We start from the raw sequence: 20,741 nt of genomic DNA, 5'->3' as shown, positions 1-20,741 counted from the left end.
TAACAAAAAGAAAAAGTTTTATTTAGGAAAGCAAATTGGCATTCATCTTCTCAATGAAACATACCTTGACTACAGTATTTGCTTCTGCCAGACAGGGTAGTCTTTTGTGTGTCTGAAAAACAAAAGGATGGGGTTTTATTAGAAAGAGAAATGTTACATATTGTTTTGAAAGAAAACTTACTACTACTAGTGAAGTTTTTGGGAGCTGGCAAGCTCTGATTGGTGGGTGAGTGACGGCAGTAGGTAAAACTGTTCTTAGAGTCGGGGCAGTTCATTTCAGCAGCTACTAGGTTAAACTAGTCTTTTTAAATTTGTTTGAAACAAAGTCTCACTCTGTTGCCCGGGCTGTAATGCAGTGGTACGATCTCGGCTCATTGCAACCTCTGTCTCCTGAGGTCAAGCGATTCTCCTGCCTCAGCCTCCCAAGTAGCTGAGATTATAGGCACACACCACCACACCTGGCTAATGTTTGTATTTTTAGTAGAGATGGGATTTCACCATGTTGGCCAGGCTGGTCTCAAACTCCTGACCTTAGGTTATCTAACCGCCTTAGCCTCCCAAAGTTATAGCAGGCCATTTTGGTAGCTGGCTTGTGATAGAATCCTTGGAAAGGTGCTTTGTGCCTGAGTGCGTCCCCCTCCCCCCACCCAGTCTTTGATATTAGTTTAGTTGAGTATGCCAAGATAATTTAAATCATGTAATTAATTTTTATTTAGTCATTCTACATCTGCTAGATTTGTTTAACTCTTAGTTTGGATTAGAGTTAAAGGGAGAATCAGTAGATCAGCCGTAAGATTTCTTGCTTTTGAACATTCAAGCCAAATTACCCTTTTATGCCTAAGGGTTTTTTTTTTTAACATTTGCCTATTTATTTATACATTCGTTTGTTCATCTGTTTATTAATTCATTCTGTGACCTCATTCTTGGTCTATTTAGCAAAGCTTTTCTCAAACTCAATCTCACACTTTCCTCTAGGATGGAGACAATATTAGACTCTGCTTCTAGTTATGCATGTTATATTTATAAGTGTTGTAGGAACCTTGATATTATCATAACCAGAGAGGGTTAGAGATCTGGGCCTTCAAAGTGGTTAAAGTGAGAATTGGAAAGGAATTAGTGTGGGTGCCCAGTATACAAGACTGTGAGAGTTATTGAGAGTCAGCTGCTAAAGAACAATAGGAGAGATGTGAGCATCTTATGGACTATTGGGTGGAGTTTGTACAGCATTAGACAGCTGAGAGGAAGAAGGAGAAACTCGGTGTCCTAAATTGTCACATTATGGCATGGAATGAAAAACAGGGACTTCCTGGGGTTATATTTTCTTGCCTTTGTTATACCGCTACCTTCTAACTGGTCTCCCTATTTTTATCCATGTTTCTCTGCAGTTTATAGCTCAACATAGCTGCCAGAGTTGTTCTTTAAAAATATGTTAGATCATGTTACTCCTCTGCTTAAAACCTTCCAGCGACTCCCATCTCACTCAGACCAAACACCAAAGTTCTTACAAAGGCTTGCAAGTTTTATGATGTGGCTTCCTGTCACCCTGTAATCTTCAGTGACACTGGTTTTCTTGCTTTTATTCAGTCATTTCAGGTATGCTCCTGCCTTGAGGCTTGTTTCTTAGGTTCGGGATACTGTGCCTGATTAGCTTTGTCACTTCCTTCAGGCCTTTTCTCAAATCTTCTCAGTGAAACATACCTTGACTACAGTATTTACTTCTGCCTCCTTCCTTTCGCCTCACTAACTCAAAACTGGATGCTCCCATAGGGCAGTGGGGAGTGAGGGATGAGGAAGGATTGGTTAATGGGTACTGAAATACAATTAAATAGAATGAGATCTAGTGGTTTGATAGCACCACTGGGTGATTATAGTTAATAATAATTTATTGTATATTTCAAAATATAGAATAGAAGAAAAGATTTAGAATGTTCTCAATACAAAGAAATGATAAATATTTGAGGTGATGGATATTCCAGTTACCAAGATTTTCTCATTACACATTATGTGCTTATATCAGAATATTACATTTACCCCAAAATATGTATATTATATATCCATAAAAAATAAAAATAATAAAAAATGAAGTACTGCATGGGAAATTTTTTAAAAGACTGCTTGTCTCTGGAAATTGACTGTAGCTGCTATCAAGCTGTCATCTGTTCAGTCTTTGCTTCTTTAAGTCATTAATTTCCTTTTCTAAGTCTGGGTTGATAGGAGCTTAGGTCATAGCCCTGTGTTCTCCAGATGCAGCAAGGTTGATAAATCAGTCATCCATCATTTTACACTCATATAATGGGAGACAGTATGTCTCTACATTTCACCTATGGGAAGGGGATTATGAAGCAGAGCAGCAATGGGAAAAAATATCCCACAATTGTCTGTAACACTGCCATTTACTTCTTTTGGGATTCCTGTTAGCAGTAGATTACTTTTTCCCACCTATCTCCCATGTACTCTTAAGTACTCTTACATACTTTGGGTCTCTTTTTTTCCCTAACCTGCATTCTAGAGAGATTTCATCAGTACTGTCCTGCAGCTGTTCTCTTTTGAATTCTTTCTAACATGTGTCTTCTTTATTGAGGTTTTCTTTTTTCACTGGCAATATTTTTGTGTGATTTTATTGTGGTAAAATATATATGTAATATGAAGTTTACCATTTTAACTCTTTAAGTGTACAACCGAGTGGCATCAAATACATTCAGTGTTGTGCAGCCATCATCACAATTCATCTCCAGAACTTTTTCATTATCGCCAAAAGAACCTCTCTCTCTTTAAACAGTTACTCCCCATTCTCCCTCTACCCAGCCCTTGATCATCTTTATTCTACTTTCTGTCTCTGTGAATTTTCATATTCTAGGTACCTCATGTAAATAGAATCATAACATTTATCTTTTTTGTATCTGGCTTATTTCACTAGCATAGTGCTTTCATGATTCATCCATGTTATATTATATATTAGAATTTCATTCCTTTTTAAGGTTGAATAATATTCCATTGCATTTATATATACCATGTTTAATTTTTACATTCATCTATTGATGGACACTTGAGTGTTAATAGTTTTCATTTGCTAGTTTCCTAGTTGATGCTGTTGTATATCATTAGTTCTTCTTTTATTTGTGCTTGGTTTTATTTCATACTTTTTCCTTTCTGAAATGGAAGTGATTCTTTCATTTCTCTGAGTATCCTAAACATGCAAAAATGTTTATCTGGCCATTTCATAAAGATAGTTTTATCTGAAAAGGGATTTGCAGATGGTCCTCAATGTATGATGGTTTGCCTTCAGATTTTTTGATGTTACAGTGGTGCGAAAGTGATGTTCATTCAATAGAAACCATACTTTGGGTACCTGTACAACAACCATTATGTTTTCCACTGTCAGTACAGTGTGCAACAAGTTATTTGAAATATTTAACACTTTATTATAAAATAGGCTTTTTGTTAGATGGTTCTGCCAAACAGTAGGGTAACATCGTTTGTTACCCACTATGGAGCACATTTAAGGGAGTATAGGCTAAGATAATGGATGTTCGAAAGGTTAGGTGAATTAAATGCATCTTTGACTTCATGATATTTTCAGCTTACAAAGGGTTTCTAAGGATGTAACCCCATTGTAAGTCCAGCACCATTTGTGTTATTTTTAAGCCTTTGAACATTAGAGTCTTCATACATTGTAGAATTTTGGTTTTAGAAGTGGAATATTTTGTTTCCCTTCTCCATTCTCCCTCTGAGCATATCTGTCTAGTGCTTGAGCAGTTACTGCTATCTGTCTCCTAACCTCCAGTATAGAACCAGGTCCTTCAACAGTATTTTAGAGCTTCTTTCCAACAATGATATTGGGGCTGTGGTAGATTCTGACCCTTGGCTGAAGTGGGGAGGGGGCTGCTTGAGGTCCAGTCTCCTTAGTCCTGCAGCTTGCTAAAAACCATAGTCCCAAGTGAGGTTTAATAGAAGTTGTACCCTATGTTGGCCTTCTTTTGAGAAACTTCAACTAGTGAATCTGACCTTGGTTCCCATCTCATTTTGAGTACTTTTTTGTCCTTATCATCCCTCTAAATTTAAGTTCCTAGTCACCAGTGCTGGCTTTTGACTCTAGAATCTAGAAGACCTGTGATTTCACCCTGGTTCACTGTTGTTGTTTTTTGTTGTTGTTATTGTTCTGTTGCTGCTATGTTGAGATGTTTATTTTATTTTGGAGCTCAAAAATATTTATATTTTACCTATAATTGCTGTGTTTGGGGAGCTGAGGAAATATGTCAAAATAAGAACTTACTGAGCTATTTTGATAAGATGTCTGAAATATATTTAAAGTACTATATAAAATCTAGCCGATTGAAACACTTTATTCTAGAAACTCTTTGCTTAATTGTAAGCAATGAAAATGAAAGATTAAGAATCAACAATAGCTACCATTTGTTAAATATCCTCTATACTAACCATTTTGACACTTCATACTTAACACACTTTGGTATTCCAGATTTATAGTGGAATTATCCACTTATTTCTAATGAGGAAGCAAGGCTTTGAGAGTTCAAATATCTTTACCAAAGTAGCATAGCTAGGAAGTGGGGAAACTAGCCGTTGAGGCCAAATTATCGTAAGTCCTCCATCTTAGAACTTTAAAATAGGAACAATCTAAGTTTTTCATAGGTCTTAATGATTAAAGTAGCTGAAGACGTAATAGATGAAACTCCAAAGAAATTACATTTTACTTTGTCTTGTGTATTATTTCTGCATTAATCTTACTAAAACACAACACTCCTTTAACATCACTCATGTTTCCCTATTTCCATAGTGTCAAGTTTAAAATCTCTCATCCTTGCACTGAGTACAGAGAGGTCCAGGTCCACAGCCCTGACTTGGGCAGCTGCAGCCTCCCTGGTGCAGGTCTCTTGTCTACTCCCTGCCACCAAGAGCACAGGGAGGCCCAGGTCCACAGCCCTGACTTGGGTGACTGCAGCCGTTCCCAGGACGGTGAGGCTGTTGCCTGCACCTGGCTGGTGGAACATGCAGCCCCAGCCGCGTTCCCTCACTGTGTGGGGTAGAGATCCTTGCTAAGCCCAGGCCATTGTCCAGGACAGGGTCCCTCGGTGGCTCCAGCACTCGTCAGGGGTGGCCCAGAACTCCCCCTCACCTGGATTGGGGGTCTGCCCAGGGTGGGCACCTCTGGGAGTGGATCGCAGGCCTCGGGCCAGCCATTGGGAGTAATACTGCAGGACCCATATGGGGCAGACCCTGGGTATGTGACCCTGGGTGGGCCTGTGCAGTGAGCCTCCTTCCGAGGTGCAGGAACCCAGTGCTTTCAGCAGGGTGGGCATGGCGACCGCATTACTGGCTGGTCCCTGAAGTGAGCACTACTCTCACTTCCTGTCCCCAGCCCCCAACGCATGGCCCCAGCACTGCCTCCTCCCTTTGCCCTCCCTGCAGCAGTGGCAGGAGAGAGCAGTGATGCAGGGACAGGGTCTGGAGCCTCAGAGGCTCCAGGCCTGGGGATGGGTCCCCGGCGAGCTGCTGTGTAAGGGTGAGGGCAGTGTAGTCGGCTGCCTCCTCGAGGTAGGACACAGGAGACTCACCACAGCTATTGCTGATCCTATAGCCCCTCCTGCCACCACCATCCACGCCTCCCGACTGCAGACAGCCTGCTGCTGCCATTACTAGCATGAATTCTCTTTATTATGCCTTGCTCATTATTTTCTGTATACCACTTTTTATAACATAGTATAGTGTTTAGGGCTCTCTCTCCACCTCCTTGCCTTTCAGACACAGCCTCTTTTAGGAACTTAACTTTCTTTATGAATCTTTATCTGACTGCAGCAATTTACAGTGCACCTTCTTCTTGAGAACATTAGATGTTATGGTTGATTTCACACATTTAGCACATGTTTGTGCTTTATGTTTAAGTTTTGTTGTTAAGATTGTGATTTCCCTGATTGTTTCTATACATCTCCTAATTATCTCTACAGCACTCTTAAGATGTAGTATATAGAAATAGCTTCAGAAATTGAAACTTATAACCAGTAGCTTAAAGAAATAAAGGATATCTTCTCATTCACTTTGAATTTGTGTAGTAAGTCATTACGACTTTCTTCTCAGATATGACATCACATTTATCATTAGCACATTCTTTTTCATCTGAGATCAGTATGCCCTATTTCAAGAAATTAAAGTAAATTAAACCATACTTATTTTCCTACTCCCAGCCTTCCCAAATACTCAGCCATGCTTATCACCACAATATTTGGGGTGGGGTGAGAAAAGTGAGTCTTCTGGGCAGTGTCCTACATGGTTGGTGGAGCCGGGTGCCTAATCATTGTGCTTTTACTTTCCACTGTGAGAGAAATTGCAGCGTTATGGTGTTTCTCTTGTTGAGCCATGCTGCCTTGTGGGAGGAGTGATGCAGGTAAAATTAAATTTACTTCTTACCCTATTCACTGCGTCCGTTCTGGATTTTTTGCCTCAGTGGTGTGCTGAAACTTTTCTGCTGGATTCCTAGACTCCCACTAAGGTACTCTTGTCCATAAGTTGTCAAAATTAATGCTTCTTGGGGGCATATGACAGTAGAAGGTACCTCTTCTGCCATCTTGCTGATACTACCTTTGTCACATTTTACTCTTAACAAGCCCTTGATAAAAGCTTTTATTTTAATGAGCTTATAAATTTGATGTATATAGATAATGCCTTGGCATTATTTCAAGGTGACTTTTTGTAATCTACTGGAGTAAGTCACACAAAATTAGAACACAGTAAAACCATAAGGTGTAATCAGATAACTTATATATTCATTGATGCTCAATATTAATGCACTGAGTCGTCTTTGAACGCAGTGGTACTTTGTCAGCTTATCTTCTTGTGGAAAGAAATAATACTTGATGCTAATTTTGTGGAATACATTTTCCTGGACTTTTTTTTTTTCAGATGGATGATACTCTCCTTGGCTAATAAGTGGGTACAAGTTACCTCAATGCATCAATACATCAAATCTTTGGTCATAGAAAGTATTTTATTAACCCTCAACATTGGTATAGACATTATAGGAATATTATCAAGTTAGTCTCCCTGCTTTCAATAACTTTTCATTCAGGTCACTTCTGTTAAGATCTGGAATTTTTACTGTCTTTTTAAAAGGTCCCAGTCATATCGGCTTTTGTTAATCTTGGATTTGTGAAATTATTTCCCAACTCAGTGACATCTTGCATACTTTGCCCATTTGTAGGTGACATCATAACTGGTCTTCTCCCTCCCCACACATACTTTTCATGTCATGGTTTTTTTGCATGTATTGGACCTTGACATTTCTTCAGAGAAGAGTTCATTGATCTTCTCATTATAAATTGTATCCAGCTAAAATCTTTCATTGTATTTGTATTAGTCTGTTCTCATGTTGCTAATAAAGTCATATCTGAGACTGGTTAATTTACAAAGAAGACGTTTAATGGAATCACAGTTCCATGTGGCTAGGGAGACCTCACAACCATGGCAGAAGGCAAAGGAGGAGCAAAATCACATCTTACATGGCAGCAGACAAGAGAGCATGTGCAGGGGAACTCCTCTTTATAAAACCATCAGATCTTGTGAGACTTACTCATTAAAATAGAACAGCTTGGGAAGACCCGCCCCCATGATTCAGTTACCTCCCACTGGATCTCTCCCACAACACATGGGAATTATGGGAGCCACAAATCAAGATGAGATTTGGGTGGGGCACAGCCAAATCAAATCGGTACCTTTTCGTTTTCATTTTGGATTTATCACTGTCCATGTCTGTTTGATTCCCTGTCCAGACCAAGAGCTTTTTGAAGATAGATCCTGTCCATTTTTTTTCACTGATAAATTTTTGACAGCTCAGGGACTGGTATTATAGTGGATGCTGCTTATGAAGTATTCAGAGATAATCCAAGCACCTTTCTTTTACCAGGTTCAGAATTCCTTTACCAGACTTAGAATTCCTCTACTGACATTATGTTGCAAGAAAATACAATACCAACTTAAGGGAGTATGCATCAAACTTTTCAAAGTTTAATTGTCTGTGTTCCTCCCTGCCACCACCCCCAACATTTTTCCAGATTTTTTTTTTAACCAAGGGTATGAACAAACTTGCATACAGAAAAATGTTGAAGGGCGTAAATAATTTAAAAAAAATTAATCAGAGTAAGACTTGGGTAGTATCATGGTTTTTCCTTGAAGGAAAAATGCTTAGAGACTGTTCTTAAAAAGGTGTGTTTTTAGGATAGTATTTATAGAAATAAAATTGAGGACTTACATAGTAAAACCCAAATCTCTTTATCTTAATTCAGTTCACTCTCACTATTGCAGTATGTCATTATAAAAAGGTCTTTGATCAATTAGATGTACTTCTTTTTTATTTGCATGAATTTAAAATTTGAGTTAAGCAAGTAGACAAAGACAGGAGACAGTTTGCTGAGATTTTTTTTCCAGAGATAATCTGGCTGTCTTTCGTGGCTCTGGTTCTAGGCAGTATGAAACTGTGGTTCCACTTGAAGATTCCATTGTGACTGAGGTTACAGCAACCTTACAAGAATGGGCGAGTTTGTGGAAACAGTTATATGTGGTAAGTAGTTGATTACTAGTTTATTGGATCATTAAAGTTTAGTGTACCAAGTAAAAAAATTAACCTAGGCTAAGTATGCAGTTTTGGATTTCCAAATATTTACAGTTTATGAAATGTATGTTCTTTATTTACTGAAGCATAGTAGACTGGGTTTTTTCAGCCTGAAGAGAACACATTATTATTCATATGCCTGTAGTTTCTCTGCTCCAGTCACTAAAATGTTACATAATACCAAGGATCTTAGCTCTCTTACTCATTGTTGTGTCCCCAGATGCTTTCATAAAACAGGTATTTACAGAACAAATGAACCAACTTGAGAGTTACTTATTTTTATCTTTTGTGAACCTAATGGTGGGTATAAAGGCCAATAAATTGTGTTAACAGTTTTTAACAGCTACTAAGCTTCAAGGATATGTCATATCTGACACTTTGCTGGGCCAACAAATTAACAGAAAATGTAATAAAATCCAGGCATGGTGGCTAACACCTGTAATCCTATGGTTTGGGAAGCTGAGGCAGGAGGATTACTTAAGGCCAGGAGTTTAAAACCTTCTTGGGGACTATAGCAAGACCTCTATCTCTACACAAAATTAAAAATTTAGTTGGGTGTGATGGTGTGTACCTGTAGTCCTAGTTACTAGGGAGGCTAAGGAGTGAGACCCTGTCTCTTAAAAAAAAAAAAAGTGGCCGGCATGGTAGCTTACACCTGTAATCCTGGCACTTTGGGAGACCGAGGCGGGCAGATTGCCTGAGCTCAGGAGTTCATGATGAGTCTGGGAAACGTGGTGAAATCCTGTTTCCACTAAAATACAGAAAAAAAAAATTGCCAGGTGTATTGGCGTGCATCTGTAGTCCCAGCTACTCAGGAGGCTGAGACAGGAGAATTGCTTGAACTCAGGAGGCAGAGGTGCAGTGAGCCCAGATTGTGCCACTGCACTCCAGCCTGGGTGATAGAGTGAGACTCCACCCCCCCAAAAGTAATAGAAACGTAATAAAAAACTAATAAAGTTCTTAGGAAACTTAGAAAGTGGAGACTGATAGGGTATAGAAATAATTATAATATGTACACTAAAAATATGTGACAGGGTTTGGGCTCTGGACAAGATGGAATAAACACATTTTATTTTACTACTTCTACTAATCACACCAAAAAGCCCTGGGTAAAACACATAATTCACCTAATGAAAAACTCTGGAAGTTAGAAAAAAGAGAGTAAATTGCCAAGGGATTTGGAGGCTCAAGGATCAAATGAATTCTCTCTCTCTTTTTTCCCTTTCTTTACCTTCATATATCCTGACCTGGTCCCTAGAGAAGCACACAACTTGCCAGTGGGTAGAATTCTCTCTCTCTTTTTTCCCTTTCTTTACCTTCATATATCCTGACCTGGTCCCTAGAGAAGCACACAATGCCAGTGGGTAGAAACAAACAAACAAAGGAAAATTAGTGCCAAGGAAAGCCTGTTCTCTCTAGCTGAAGGATAGCCCTAAAAGACAGAAACTTTTTTAGTCATACTTTACTGTTCTCTAAGAGAACAGCACAATAAAAGCTGTATTTCTCTCCTACCCTAACAGGCATTTCAGCAGTGGAATCCACAACCAGTGCTATTTTAAACATACTTCCTCCCTCTTCTACAGTAACAAGGGGATGAGTGGAGCCTGTAGAATGAACTGGAAAAATGTTGGGGGTGGCAGGGAGGAACCCAGACAATTAAACTTTCACCCCCTACCCTATAGTAATGAAGTGGTGCCCCACCTCAGTGGAATATGAAGTAAGGAGGAGGTAACTTTCCATGGAAAAACCTGTGGTTGGAACTCTTGACTTCTACTCTTCATTGTTGTGCTCTTCTCAGCTAAGCCTCTGGGCAAGACTGACTTCCACCCTCCCTTCCCCACCGTACTGAAGAGGCAGACCCTGTGAGATAATAGCCTGTCTTTCATCCTTGCCCTGCCAAAATGAGGTAGTGTTTGTCCCCACCCAAACCCAAGCTGAGGAGATAGTGGGGTGAAGTTATGTCATCTAGGTAATACAAATGAAGGGAGTCAGAAAAGCACTGCAGAGATTTTTATAACTAAATTGACATTCAACCACAGCCCATAAAGGTGAGAGGGTTCCAGTTTTAAGCAGGTTGACTGTTTGCTAAAATAGATTATTCAAATAGGAACCAGAGTGTCATAGTATAATAATGTTCAGGATATGGCCCAAAATTACTTGTCATATGAAAAATCAGGAAAATCTATGGATTTTCAACGGATGCCGATATTGAGATGACACAGATGTGGAATGATTGACAAGGACTTTTAAACAGCTTTTGTAAAAATGCTTCAATAAGCAATTACAAACACTCTTGAAACAAACAAAAACATAGAAGACCTTAGGAACAAAGTAGAAACTATAAATAACCAAATGAAAATGATAGAACTGAAATATACAATAACCAAAATTTAAAAAAAATATTATATGGGCTCAATAGCAGCCCATAGAAATGATAGAGAAATGAATTAGTCAATTTGAAGATAGTTCACTAGAAATTCTCCAATATAAATAATGGAGAGAAAAATAGAAAAAAATGAGCTCTGCTTCCAGAGATTTGTGGGACTATAACATAAGATGTGACTGTAGTCTCAGAATATTAGATACAGTGGACAGGATGTGGAGCCTATATATATATGTGTGAGTGTATATGTGTGTGTGTGTGTGTGTGTGTGTGTGTGTGTGTGTGTGTGTGTGTATGTATTTTTTAAAAAGAAATAATGGCTGCAATTTCCCAATTTGGCAAAAGACATAAGCCTACAGATTCAGGAAGCTTAGTGAACTCCAAATGGGAAAACCCCAAAGAAATCCATGCTTGTATACATCATAGTCCAAATTGTGAAAATTAAAGCTGAAGAAGAAATCTTCAAAGTATATAGAGGACATTAACACATTACCTATGCCAGTAATTTGAATAACAAGTTTCTAATCAGAAAGTATGGAGGACAGGAAGTATCCCAGCATTTTTCAACTGCTAAAAGAAAAAAACAGCAATAACAGATTACCTTGAATTGTGTATCCAACAAAAATATGCTTCAAGAATGAAGGGGTAATCAGCTCATATCAGAAAGAGGAAAGCTAAGAAAAATTGTTGACAGCAGATTGGTTCTAAAAGAATGACTGACTATAAAGGAGGTTGTTCAGAAAGAAAGGAAGTGATAACTGGATGCTTGGAACATTAGGAATGAATAAAGCAAGGAAAGGGTAGATTAATTCTGTCTTCAGTTTTTAAAATTGTGTTTAATAATACAAAGCAAAAATTATAATGTTGATATAGTTCTCAGTGTATATTCAGTTAATATTTGAGAAAACTGTTGGCTGGGTGCAGTGGCTCACACCTGTAATCCCAGCAGTTTGGGAGGCTGAGATGGACAGATCACCTGACATCAGGAGTTCAAGACTAGCCTGACCAATGTGGTGAAACCCTGTCCCTACTAAATATAGAAAAATTAGCTAGGTGTGGTGGCACATCCTTGTATTCCCAGCTACTCAGGAGGCTGAGACAGGAGAATCAGTTGAACTTGGAAGGCAGAGGTCACAGTGAGCTGAGATCGCACTATTGCACTCCAGCCTGGGTGACAAAAGTGAAACTCCATCTCAAATAAAAAAAAAAGGAAAAGAAAACTATTTTATAAAGTGGAGAGGGAAAAGGACATAAATTATGACAGAGTAACTACATTCCACTTTAAGTATCAAAACGTTCATATTGTTAGGCTGTGCAATTACATATATATATTGCAATCTCTAGAGCAATCATTAAAATATTACATAAGGTGATATAATAAAAAGTACTATAAGTTAAAATGGAATGCTAAAAATGTTCAAGTAACCTATAGGAAAATAAGAAAGGGGAAGTAGAGGCAGGTAAAATAGAGGGAGTAAACACAAAGTAAATACTAAAATGGCAGGCTTAGATCCTAACATATGAATAATTACAAAGAGTTTAGCAGAATTGAACAATAAAACCAAACTGTATGTTGTCTATATGAAACTCACTTCAAACTCATTTGTCTATATGATGCTATAGGGAGGCTAAAGGTTAAAGATAGAAAAATATATACTATGCATACATTCGTGAAAGAAAAACAGGGTAATTTTATTAATAACATGTCATTATATCATGAATAATTTTTTCTTTAAATAAAAGTAAATACTGTTAATTATACTGATATAAGAAAGATTCAATATCAAAGCAAATTACCAGAGACAAAAGGACATTACAAAATGATAGAAGGATCAATTCACCAAGAAGACAAAATAATCTTAATTTAACAGAGTTGCAAAATAAATAAAGCAAAACCTGAAAGAACTGAATGGAGAAAAGAGAAAAAAAATCATTATTATAGCTGGGGATTAATAAATTATTCTCTTAGTAATGAGTGTAACCACTAGGCAATAGTCATCAGGAATAAGGAAGAACTGAACAGTGCTATCAACCATAGGCTGTAATTGAAATTTATAGAATACTTAATAAAATCAGGATACAGATTCTTTTCAAGCAAACTTCTTCATTCAGCAAGATAGACAATATCTTAGGTCATAGAACAAATCTTAACAAGTTTATATTAATCAGAGTGATACAAAGGACATTGTAACCATAACAGAAACAAACTAGAAATCAGTGACAGGAAAAACAAAAAACAGGAAAACCTTAAAAATTAACCCACTAGTAAATGATCTGTGTGAAAGAGGAAACTGTAAGAGAAATAAAAGATATATTGAAGTGAATTTAAATGAAAATATATTACCAGTGGAATACTGCTAAAGCACTGTTGAAAGGGAAATGCATGCTTTACTTCCTAATAATAGGAAAAAAAAGCAAAGTTTCAAATCAATGATTTTAGCTTCTGCTCTACTGCAAGAAACTGAAAAAGGACTCCAGCCTGGGTGTCACAGTGAGACTCTGTCACAAAAAAAAAAAAAAAAAAAAAAAAGGCAAAGCAAGCAGAGCAAAAATTAATGAAATTAAAAATAGAAAAGCAGTAGGGAAAATCAAAGCAAAAACTGATTTTAGAAAAGATCAGTAAAATTGATAAACACATAGCAAAACTGAAAAAGAAAATTAGAGAAAATACTAATTACTAATGTATCAAGACTAAAGAAAGAGATATCACCACAGACAGTAAGCAGGCAAAAAGAAAATACTATAAACAGCTTTATGTACATAATGATTCTTGAAAACCATAAATTGCCAGAATTCACCCAAGACAAAATAGATAATCTGAAAATCATGCAACTGTTAATATAATTGCATTTATAATTAAGATCCTTCCAAAAAGAACCATCCAGGCAAATAAGTAACACTGGTTTTATACAGTCTTTTAGAAAATGGATGAGGAAGGAATACTTCCTAATTCATTTTATGAGGCTATTACCTTGATATCAAAATTAGACAAAAACAATACAAAAAGAGAAAACTATGGTGTATTTCTTATGACTATAGACACAAACATTTCCAATAAGATATTAACAACTTGATTAATATATAAAAATAATATACCATGGCCAATGGGATTTATTCTGGTAATGGAAGGATAGTTCAGTACATGAAAATCAATTAGTGTAATCCATTATATTAACACTCTAAAGAAGAAAAATCACCTGATGACATCAGTTAATTCAGAAAAGCATTTTAGAAAATTCAACACTCATTCATGATAAAAACTGTCAGTAAACTAGCAGTAGAAGCAAACTTCCTCAGCTTGATAAAGGATATTTATAAAAACCTACAACAAATGTCATAATGATGAAGATGAATTCTCTCTTCAGTTTTTAAAATTGAACAAGGCAAGAATGTTTTCTCTCAACACTCCTATTCAACACAGTATTAGAAGATTTAACCAATGGAGTAAAGAAGAAAATGAGAGATATACAGATAGAAAGGAAGAAATAAAACTCTTCTTGTTTGCAGATTATATGGTTGGCTACATGGGAGATCCCAAGGAATCTACAAACAAGAAGACACTAAAGTTTAAAAATAAACCTCTTAGAATAAGCAAGTTTGTGGTTGCAGATACCCAGACACACAGACACACACAAAGTTATATTTCCACAAATAACAGTGAATAATTGAAAACCAAAATTTAAAACACAGTACCTTTTATTAGTTGTTCAAGAAAAAACGAGTCCAGGCACAGTGGCTCATGCTTGTCAATAATTTGGGAGGCTGAGGCAGGAAGACCACTTGAGTCTAGGAGTTTGAGATCAGCCTGGGCAGTATAGCAAGACCCCATTTCTGCCAGAAAAAAAAAAAAAAGAGAAGGAGAAAAAAGAATGAGGGTAAATCCAACAGCACATGTGCAAGTTCTGTATATTGAGAACTACAAAATGCTAATAAAGTAAAAAATACCTAAGTAATGGAGAGGCAGTGTGCTCATGGATTAGAAGACAGATATTAAAATTATTTGTTCTATTCAGACTGCTGGTCTATGTATTTAATGTAATTCCTAAAACAGTCCTGGCAGGATTCTTTTGGATATAGACAAGCTGATTCCAAAATTTATAGGGAAAGTTGAAATTATTTTTTTAATTAAAAATAAAATTTCTAGGGGAATGCAAAAGAGCTAAAATGGTTAAACAATTTTGAAAAAGAATAATAAAGTTGGAAGAATCACTCAAGCTAAATTTAACACTTACTATACAATAATCAAGGCAGAGTGGTACTGCCAGAGGGATAGACACTTAGATTAAAGGACCAAAATAGAGAGCTGAGATGTAGATTCACACAAGTATGCACGCTGATTTTTGACAAAGGTACAAAAGCAATTAAGTAGAGGAAAGATAGTCTTTTCAACAAATGGTGTTGGATATTCATATTCAAAAGGAAAAAAAAAAGAAACCTGCCTAAGTCTCATCCTTTTTGTAAAGAGTTAACTCAAAATGGATTATAGGCTCAAATGTAAAATGTAAAACTACAAAACTTTCAGAATAAAAATTTAGGAGAAAACATTCATGACATAGTCTTACTTAAGTGGAGACATGGCACTAAAGGAAATGATCCATAAAGTAAAAAGGTAATACACTGGACTTCATCAAAACCAAAATTTTTGCTCTTGAATGATCCTGTTAATAGGATGAAAATGTAAGCCATATACTGGAAGAAAATATTTGAAAATTATATATCCATCAAAAGATTTGTGTCTAGAATATTTTATGAAACTGTAAAAGGAACAGTGATGCAACAACTCAGTTAGGAATTGGGCAAAATACTTGAATAGGTCCAAGGAGGATATGTGGCTAGCCAGTAAGCACATGAAAAGATTTTTCACATCATTAGCCAATAGAGTAATGCAAATAACTGATACAATGAGATACTAATATATACCTGTTAGAAAGACTGAAATAAACATTACTGCTAATACCAAGTGATAGTTAGGATGTGGATCTGGATCTCTCATACGTTGCTGGTAAAAAATGGCAAAGCCACTTGGAGAAAAATTTGGACTTTTCTTATAAAGTTAAACGTATACTTAACATATGACCCAGCCATCACATTCCTGTGTTTTTATCCTAGAGAAGTGAAAGCTTCTGTTCACATAATAGCTTTTACATGGATATTTATAGAAGCTTTATTTGTAATAGCATAAACTAGAAACAATCCTAATATACTTCAGTGGGTATGTAGAAGAATAAACTGTGGAATACTACTTGGAAACTAAAAGGAGTAAATGATGAATACGTCCAGCAACTTAGAGTGATTGATCTCAGGGCATGATGCTACTTAAGAAAATGTAACTTCAAAGGGTTGCATATTCTGTGATTCCATTTATATTACATTGTCAAAGTAACAAAATTATGGCAATTGAGACAGATTTATATTTGCCAAGAGTTAAGGTTGAGGTCAGGATGTGACTATTAAGGCTTAATATGAGTTTCTGTATGGTGATGGCTCTGTTCTGAATTCTGATTGCAATGATAACTATTCAAATTTACACATGTGATTTCTTTGTAAAGGAGTTAATAATATAGTAACAATGTCAGTTTCTTGGTTTGGCAGTATACTGTGGATATATAAGATCTTACCAATGGATGAAGATGGATAAATGATATATGGAACTCTCTATATGTTTTTGGCAAGTCCTAGTGAACAGTCACACATACCAGAAGTTTTTTTTTTCTTTTTTTTTTATTGCATTTTAGGTTTTGGGGTACATGTGATGAACATGCAAGATTGTTGCATAGGTACACACATAGCAGTGTGGTTTGCTGCCTTCCGTCCCCTCACCTGTATCTGTCATTTCTCCCCATGCTATCTCTTCCCACCTCCCCACCCCCCACCCCTCCCCCATTTCCCCCCAACGGACCCCAGTGTGTAGTGCTCCCCTCCCTGTGTCCATATGTTCTCATTGTTCAACATCGCCTATGAGTGAGAATATACGGTGTTTGACTTTCTGCTTTTGTGTCAGTTTGCTGAGAATGATGGTTTCCAGGTTCATCCATGTCCCTACAAAGGACGTGAACTCATCGTTTTTGATGGCTGCGTAATATACCATGGTGTATATGTACCACATTTTCCCTATCCAGTCTATCATCGTTGGGCATTTGGGTTGGTTCCAGGTCTTTGCTATTGTAAACAGTGCTGAAATGAACATTCGTGTGCACGTGTCCTTGTAGTAGAATGATTTATAATCCTTTGGATATATACCCAGTAATGGAATTGCTGGGTCAAATGGGATTTCTATTTTTAGGTCCTTGAGGAATCGCCACACTGTCTTCCACAATGGTTGAATTAATTTACATTCCCACCAACAGTGTAAAAGTGTTCCTATTTCTCCACATCCTCTCCAGCATTGTTGTTTCCCGATTTTTTAATGATCGCCATTCTAACTGGTGTGAGATGGTATCTCAATGTGGTTTTGATTTGCATTTCTCTGATGACCAGTGATGATGAGCATTTTTTCATATGTTTGTTGACCTCCTGTATGTCTTCTTTTGTAAAGTATCTGTTCATATCCTTCGCCCATTTTTGAATGGGCTTGTTTGTTTTTTTCTTGTAGATCTGCTTTAGTTCTTTGTAAATTCTGGATATCAGCCCCTTGTCAGATGGGTAGACTGCAAAAACTTTTTCCCATTCTGTTGGTTGCCGATTCACTCTACTGACTGTTTCTTTTGCCGTGCAGAAGCTGTGGAGTTTGATTAGGTCCCATTTGTCTATTTTGGCTTTTGTTGCCATTGCTTTTGGCGTTTTGGTCATGAAGTCCTTGCCTACACCTATGTCCTGAATGGTTTTGCCTAGATTTTCTTCTAAGGTTTTTATGGTATTAGGTCTGATGTTTAAGTCTTTAATACATCTGGAGTTAATTTTGGTGTAAGGTGTCAGGAAGGGGTCCTGTTTCTGCTTTCTGCACATGGCTAGCCAATTTTCCCAACACCATTTATTAAACAGGGAGTCCTTTCCCCATTGCTTGTTTTTGTCAGGTTTGTCGAAGATCAGATGGTTGTAGGTATGTTGTATTTCCTCTGAGGCCTCTGTTCTGTTCCATTGGTCTATATCTCTGTTTTGGTACCAGTACCATGCTGTTTTGATTACTGTAGCCTTGTAGTATAGTTTGAAGTCCGGTAGTGTGATGCCTCCTGCTTTGTTCTTTTTGCTTAGAATTGACTTGGCTATGCGGGCTCTCTTTTGGTTCCATATGAAGTTTAAGGTATTTTTTTCCAGTTCTGTGAAGAAGGTCATTGGTAGCTTAATGGGAATAGCGTTGAATCTGTAAATTACTTTGGGCAGTATGGCCATTTTCACGATGTTGATTCTTCCTAACCATGAACATGGAATGTTTCTCCATCTGTTTGTATCCTCTCTTATTTCGTTGAGCAATGGCTTGTAGTTCTCCTTGAAGAGGTCCTTTACGTTCCTTGTTAGTTGTATTCCTAGGTATTTTATTCTCTTTGTAGCAATTGTGAATGGCAGTTCGTTCTTGATTTGGCTCTCTTGAAGTCTATTACTGGTTGGTGTATAGGAATGCTTGTGATTTTTGCACGTTGATTTTGTATCCTGAGACTTTGCTGAAGTTGTTTATCAGTTTCAGGAGATTTTGGGCTGAGATGATGGGGTCTTCCAGATATACAATCATGTCATCTGCAAATAGAGACAATTTGATTTCCTCCTTTCCAATTTGGACACCCTTTATTTCTTTTTCTTGCCTGATTCCTCTGGCTAGAACTTCCAGTACTATATTGAATAGGAGTGGTGAGAGAAGGCATCCTTGTCTAGTGCCAGATTTCAAAGGGAATGCTTCCAGTTTTTGCCCATTCAGTATGATATTGGCTGTTGGTTTGTCATAAATAGCTTTTATTGTTTTGAGATACGTTCCATCAATACCTAGTTTATTGAGGGTTTTTAGCATAAAGGGTTGTTGAATTTTGTCAAAAGCCTTCTCTGCATCAATTGAGATAATCATGTGGTTTTTATCTTTGGTTCTGTTTATGTGGTGAATTACGTTTATGGACTTGCGTATGTTGAACCAGCCTTGCATCCCCGGGATGAATCCTACTTGATCATGGTGGATGAGCTTTTTGATATGCTGTTGCAATCGGCTTGCCAGTATTTTATTGAAGATTTTTGCATCTGTGTTCATCATGGATATTGGCCTGAAATTTTCTTTTCTTGTTGAGTCTCTGCCGGGTTTTGGTATCAGGATGATGTTTGTCTCGTAAAATGATTTGGGAAGGATTCCCTCTTTTTGGATTGTCTGGAATAGTTTCAGAAGGAATGGTATCAGCTCCTCTTTGTATGTCTGGTAGAATTCAGCTATGAACCCATCTGGACCTGGGCTTTCTTTGGGTGATAGGGTCTTTATTGCTGCCTCGACTTCAGACCATGTTATTGGTCTATTCAGGGTTTCGGCTTCTTCCAGGTTTAGGCTTGGGAGGATGCAGGTGTCCAGGAATTTATCCATTTCTTCCAGGTTTACTAGTTTATGTGCATAGAGTTGTTTGTAATAATCTGTGATGATGGTTTGGATTTCTGTGGAATCTGTGGTGATATCCCCTTTATCGTTTTTTATTGCATCAATTTGGTTATTCTCTCTTTTCTTTTTTATTAATCTGGCTAGTGGTCTGTCTATTTTGTTGATCTTTTCAAAAAACCAGCTCCTGGATTTATTGATTTTTTGAAGAGTTTTTTTGTGTCTGTATTTCCTTCAGTTCTGCTCTGATCTTAGTTATTTCCTGTCTTCTGCTAGGTTTTGAGTTTTTTTGATCTTGCTCCTCTAGCTCTTTCAATTTTGATGATAGGGTGTCAATTTTTGATCTCTCCTTTCTTCTCATGTGGGCACTCACTGCTATATATTTTCCTCTAGAGACTGCTTTAAATGTGTCCCAGAGATTCTGGTATGTTGTGTCTTCGTTCTCATTGGTTTCGAAGAACATCTTTATTTCTGCCTTCATTTCATTGTTTATCCAGTCAACATTCAAGAGCAAGTTATTCAGTTTCCATGAAGCTGTGTGGTTCTGAGTTAGTTTCTGCATTCTGAGTTCTAACTCGATTGCACTGTGGTCTGAGAGACTGTTTGTTATGATTTCTGTTCTTTTGCATTTGCTGAGGAGTGATTTATTGCCAATTATGTGGTCAATTTTAGAGTAGGTGTGATGTGGTGCTGAGAAGAATATATATTCTGTGGATTTGGGGTGAAGAGTTCTGTAAATGTCTATTAGGTTTGCTTGTTCCAGGTCTGTATTCAGGTCCTGGATATCCTTTTTGATTTTCTGTCTGGTTGATCTGTCTAATATTGACAATGGGATGTTAAAGTCTCCCACTATTATTGTGTGGGAGTCTACGTCTCTTTGTAAGTCATTAAGAGCTTGTCTTATGTATCTGGGTACTCCTGTATTGGGTGCGTATATATTTAGGATCGTTAGCTCTTCTTGTTGCAGTGATCCTTTTACCATTATGCAATGTCCTTCTTTGTCTCTTTTGATCTTTGTTGCTTTAAAGTCCATTTTATCAGAGATGAGAATTGCAACTCCTGCTTTTTTTTGCTCTCCATTTGCTTGGTAGATCTTCCTCCATCCCTTTATTTTGAGCCTTTGTGTATCCTTGCATGTAAGATGTGTTTCCTGGATACAGCACACTGATGGGTTTTGGCTTTTTATCCAATTTGCCAGTCTGTGTCTTTTGATTGGGGCATTTAGTCCATTGACATTT

The 20,741-nt window shown here is 37.3% G+C and overlaps 1 protein-coding gene across 8 annotated transcripts in view; it reads left to right on the top strand.

Annotated features, from left to right (window-relative positions):
* DOCK3 (dedicator of cytokinesis 3) overlaps positions 1-20,741 on the top strand; it is a 656,527-nt gene that overhangs the window by 241,083 nt on the left and 394,703 nt on the right. For all 8 annotated transcript variants that reach the window (XM_074403778.1, XM_074403777.1, XM_074403779.1 and 5 more), the window contains exon 5: positions 8,473-8,569. In XM_074403778.1, coding sequence (XP_074259879.1) covers positions 8,473-8,569 — 97 coding nt within the window. The remainder of the gene's footprint in view (positions 1-8,472; positions 8,570-20,741) is intronic.

Source organism: Saimiri boliviensis, chromosome 8, assembly GCF_048565385.1.
Source record: "Saimiri boliviensis isolate mSaiBol1 chromosome 8, mSaiBol1.pri, whole genome shotgun sequence".
NCBI classification, from domain to species: Eukaryota; Metazoa; Chordata; class Mammalia; order Primates; family Cebidae; genus Saimiri; species Saimiri boliviensis.
Note: the sequence above shows the minus strand (reverse complement) of the source record. Positions and strands in the feature narration are given on the sequence as shown.